This window comes from Saccostrea cucullata, unplaced genomic scaffold (genome assembly GCF_032062105.1).
Source record: "Saccostrea cucullata isolate Sc308-1 unplaced genomic scaffold, CSIRO_AGI_Scuc_v1 ctg120, whole genome shotgun sequence".
NCBI lineage: Eukaryota > Metazoa > Mollusca > Bivalvia > Ostreida > Ostreidae > Saccostrea > Saccostrea cuccullata.
The window spans coordinates 135,118-140,466 of NW_026937312.1; the positions used below are offsets into that span (position 1 = coordinate 135,118).

General features: G+C 32.7%; 1 protein-coding gene across 1 annotated transcript; it reads right to left on the minus strand.

Moving 5' to 3' along the window:
* Positions 1-1,996: 1,996 nt before the first annotated feature.
* Positions 1,997-5,122, minus strand: LOC134247900 (coadhesin-like). The gene is made up of 6 exons (XM_062730310.1): positions 5,085-5,122; positions 4,853-4,899; positions 4,483-4,671; positions 4,176-4,367; positions 2,980-3,171; positions 1,997-2,238 (listed from the first exon to the last, which is right to left on the minus strand). The coding sequence occupies exons 1-6, from the start codon at positions 5,120-5,122 to the stop codon at positions 1,997-1,999; spliced, it is 900 nt and encodes a 299-aa protein (XP_062586294.1).
* Between the last annotated feature and the right edge of the window lie 227 nt (positions 5,123-5,349).

The window sequence follows — 5,349 nt, forward strand, 5'->3', positions numbered from 1 at the left end:
TTATTTTTCATGCACTTTTTTGTTATTCTCTTAACGTTGTGCTCTTTATTTTCTTTATATATTGCATTTCAATTTTGTGTTTAAAGTGGCATATAGACCCGATGGGCCAGGTGTTGATTGTTGTTTTATACAGTCTGTAAACAAACGAATTTAATTATGTACACATGTCACTATAAATAAATAAATTACTTACTTACTTACTTATACCAAAGGATGCACATGTATTAATCCAGTTATAATTAAATTTATCATTTAATAATGTTAAACTTTTTGAAGGTAGGGGATGTCGCTGCGTTGCAACCAAACGTCACGAATTAAAGTGTACTTTTTTTAAGAATACAAAAAAAGACACATAAAAAGCATCTTTATAAAGCGCCTATCCGACCAATATTTCAAAAGACAAAATTTACATCATTTTCTAGTCTTTAATTAAAAATAAAATGACATATTTGCTATTTTTTATCATTGAGATTGTTGTTTTACTCTAATGCATTGACAATGTCAAAATGGCGGAAAAAATACCAGAACAAACTGCAATGTGTTATTGTTTTTAACAAGAAACACGGGGGAAAGTAAAGGTAAATAAGAGACTACTTTAGATGATTTCAGCAATTTTGGGTGGGTGATGGGTCATTGAATGCTCAGAAAATGACAAGAAGATCAAAGGCGGACGGAAACGTTCAATGGTGTGCGGCGTCAAAAAAAGACGGACGTGTAGAGCGATATGTAAAATTTTAAGTTTGTCGTATGCTACTGTTCAAAGAATTTTGACAGCAGACTTAATTATAAAAAGAATGAGTGTGCAATGGGTAATAAGTATTCTTTAAAAAAGTGAAATTTATAAACGAATGAATTTCAAAGATTTTAATGAAACGAGTGGAGACTCTCAAATGTATGAGGGTGCGTATCCGTAATTTGACGTTATTTAGGTGCGGCGACTACCATAATCGTACGTTTTATATAATCCAATGTTTTGACAAATATAACTCATGCAATTATGTTTAATTGAAATTTTCAGGTCTGATTTGAAATAAATATAGCTTCCATCATTTAGAGCTTTGTTGTTTTACGTCGAATGGTAAAAATTTTATCGAAGTTGTGACATCACTTTGGGATTAACTCTCGTACTTCAACTAAAATGCTTGTACATGCATATGCTGTACTTTTGTAAAGAAAAACATACCTACCACCACTCCGTTCAACCGACCCATTACCAGTAAAATAAAAATATTGTTTTTGTTATATTGCTTTTTGGCCTATTAGATAGGAGCACATGGCGGGTGTGACCGGTCGGCGGGGGATGCTCATTCCTCTATGGCACCTGATCCCACCTCTGATGTTTCGGAGGTTTGCGTTTGTTCTGTTCCTATTTTGTATTGTTATATGGACTTTTGATCTTGAAATACTGTTCCATATGTTTCATTGTTACTGGACCTTTCTTTTACTCCAAACTCGATGATATTTGTAAATTCCTTTTTGTTTAGAAAATGAAAAAGTTAAAATATTTTCCTAAGAAATTTCATGGATATTTTTTAAGCATTAATTTTATTTCAGAAAATTGTATTGTTCTTAAAAGTATCCTTTTTAGGATTGTATAGGTTTCTGGTTTACATTTAGAGACGAATTTGACCCCAGTTGTGATGAGTTGGACTCCTTGCTGCTGGTGTCTATATAGGTATTATTTGTCGGCAACTCTGGAAAGAAATATAATTTCATGACTTTTCTATTTCATTAAATTACATGTGATTTATTCAAAACAATTGATTCTTACCGACACCTTTTCCTTTTTCAGTCAGGCCTGAGGACGAGTTTGTTTTCTTTAATTCAACATCAGACGTCAAGTTGAATTCTTTTTGCGCTTGTTGCTGACCGATTCTTATCTTTGAGATTTTATTAGTCTTTTGAAGCTCTGAAATTATTATATTTCTCTAAATGTGCAATTAATTTTTTAAACTTTGTTTACAAATACTTTTTAAAATAAATTAGAATACCAAAATTACAAACAGAAGCAATTTATTTTAATAAATGTAATTGTTATTGTCTTACTTGGACATTTCCTCAGAAAACAACGCTTGAATTCTTCGTCCCTCAATGATCCGGGACATTTTTTTCCGCCGTGCTCAGGTTCTGGATTGTTACATTCCCTGTACCGGTACCGATACCGTACTCCATGACCACATGTCTCAGAGCAATGCCGGAAGTGACCCCAGTTACCCCAACCACTCCACTTACCATTCACTGAATAAATATTTGTTTCTTTTAAATTTCAAATAAAACTCTCTAGGGCCGTTGAGTGTGTTAACAGTGGTCTTTTATTTACAATTTGTATCCCTCCCAAGCTGAAAGCTCAAATCGATAAGCTTTTTTGCTTACATTCTGTTTGTCTCTTTGCCTGTCTATAAACATATTTTTGACTTCTTCTCCAGAACTATATGATTATGTTTTTAACATTCAGTCATTACTGGTTCATGTAATAAACAGAAATTATATGTTGTGCAATGTTAAGCCCAAATTATTACCAAAGCATTTGAAAGGAATATACTTCAAATGAATTTGTCGCCGGCGTGGCGCAGTGGTCTGCTCTAGAGTCGCGAAGTAAGGAGTCAATCCTTAAGTCGTGGGTTCGAATCCCACTGTGGGACGTGGAGACCGGTCCTTTGGATGAGACCGTATAAAGCGAGGTCCCGTGTCGCAGTAGGTGCTGGCACGAAAAAGATTCCTCCCTGTTGAATGGCCTTGAGTGCCGAGTATAGGTCAAAATTTGCAGCTCTTCACCGGCAAGTGGTGGCGTCTCTATAATATGAGTGAAAAATTCTCGAGAGGGACGTTAAACAATATATACAATCAATCAAATGAATTTAATTTGAGTAATATGATTATCTTTTACATATATACATTATGTTACAAAACACTTTGTCAAGCTATAGAAATTTCCTTACACGATGGATATCTTACACATTCAATATCAACACGCTTTACCTTTGCAATGTTGAACATTGCAAATGGCTGATTCTTTCTCCTTACTCCTCCCATGACATGCCGCTCCCCCGTATTTTGGGACTGGGTTATTACAGTATCTTTCTCTATGCCTTTCTTTTTTCCCAGATCCACATGTTTTTGAACATGTACCATAATTACTCCACGTCTGCCAGGAACCCCAGCCCCCGTTTACTGTATAGAAAATAAAGCTTTGCTCTAAATTGAAGTTTTGTTTTTAAACCCATAGGTATATATATTGTTTACTGTTGAAATACAAATACAAATACAAATATTTATTGGCACAAACACAATTACAATAATTGGCAAAGGCACATCATCAATTGTTCATTATATATAAACAATAATCTGGTATAAAATGTAAGGCTATACATAATCATAGATAAATTGTACATCATTTGTAAAATAATTATGTTATGCAGTCATTTCTAGATGTAATACATTTTTGAATAAATGAGTTTGTTATTTTCAGTACTTCTGGACAATGGCTATATATATATATATATATATATATATATATATATATATATATATATATATATATATATATATATATATATATATATATATAAAAAAAATGACAAAATAAACAACAATTAAAATGATTAACATTTCTTTTACTCAATGTCAGATGATATGCTTTTAGTCCCTTGGTTGAGATTTGGAATTACCAAAGGTATTTGTAAATTTTCTTTAATTTTCAACCACTGTGCATTAATATCAATATAAATAATTGTCATTTATGTATGTGGTGTAATAAGACATATATTGAATTTTTAATACAAGACTCTATCCAATGGAATGAGAAGTTACAATATGAGGGTGTTCGCTGCTCTTCATTAGCAAAGACAACAATATGTCTGCTTTATGTCCATGCAGGATGAAAGAAAGACTATTTTGAAAGTTACGTATACTTGGTTATTGTTATTGTTATGGACCCACCACATTTACCTTTTATACTTCATTACCCTTGCACAAAAACAACATCTTAAATGGGTAAAAATACGTTCATCCATTTCAAAGAAAGGTGTAGGAACGAAAGACTTTGACATAAGGAAAGGCAGTAAGAGATATAGACCAAGTGACTCAAGTAAGATATTGATAAAAATCTAATTTACGTGTAAGAAATATAAAAAAAACGTCCTTTAGTACTACATATAGTTATACTATATAAATACCTATGCAATGCTTCACAAAACATTTCTTGACGAAGCTGACTTTTGATGATCCAGGGCAGTGTTTTCCGTAACATCGGGGACGTGGATTGGAGCACGTTCTTTCTCTCGTGGTCAATATTAACCCTTGTCCACATGTCTTTGAACACGCACCAGATGTTCGCCATGGCCCCCATGAGCTCCAGCCTCCATTTACTTTCATATATCATAAAACAGAATGCTTGTTATTTATACATACAAGTTCTGCCTAAAGTTAATTATTAATACCTTTACAGCATTAAAAGTCATGAGTACAACTTTAAAATAGTACCCCTTCTCAAACATTGTTTCTTTGATGTTTGTTTAGATTGTCCAATACATCCACGCCTCCTATATATCCAAAATCCCCAAGAAAGTCCTGGATTTCTACATTTCCTAGACCTACTCCTCAGTTGCTGCCCAATGCATGAGTTACCAAAACAAGACCCCCATCCATTCCAACTTCCCCAATGACTCCAAACTTAATAAAGAAACGATATGGCTATATATGTAAAACAACAAAATTCCAATGGAAGTAACCTTATTGCCATATTCTCTACATCAGGAACTTTTATCTATTTTCTTTATTTTCTTCTATAGTAACTCTTTATTCTTCCGAACAAAACCTCTTTATTATTTTTTAAGTGTTTTTAAGAAATTACCTGTACATTTGACGTTGCATGAATGATATGTTGTCTTCCACCAGTACCTAATTTAAACAGCAAAAGAATCAATAGATTCGTAGTGTGTGGTACCACATAATGGAAGATAAATCGTGTAAATTCATTGACGGAGAAATTATTTATGTCAACAAAAATGATCTAAAAATATATTTTGTTGCCATTATTTATGCCTCCCGTTACATTAGCCATTGTCTATTCAGAACACGAGTACACATGCATCAAAACATTAGGAACAACGTTACTTTTCATATCTTTTATTATGACTTTTTATTTTATTAACTAAAACATTTTGTTAATTAAAGTTAATATGCTATTCTTTGAAGATCCGATTCGCTTATTAAAAGCGTTGCATTTTTTAAGTATCATGATATACTCAAACTTTTTTCCAAATCTACGCTCAAAATAATTAAAATATTTACTGAACATATCTTCAGATTAAGCAAACACCTTCACAATGCAGCATGAATTCTGTAGTG

What these genes read in the sequence shown, in the direction of transcription:
- LOC134247900 (XM_062730310.1), bottom strand. Translation starts at nt 5,122, where the DNA reads ATGAAAAGTAACGTTGTTCCTAATGTTTTGATGCATGT. An exon ending in ATGCAACGTCAAATGTACAG is followed by an intron (nt 4,672 to 4,852) that starts GTAATTTCTTAA and finishes TTCTTTATTAAG; the next exon opens with TTTGGAGTCATTGGGGAAGT. An exon ending in GAAACAATGTTTGAGAAGGG is followed by an intron (nt 4,368 to 4,482) that starts GTACTATTTTAA and finishes GATATATGAAAG; the next exon opens with TAAATGGAGGCTGGAGCTCA.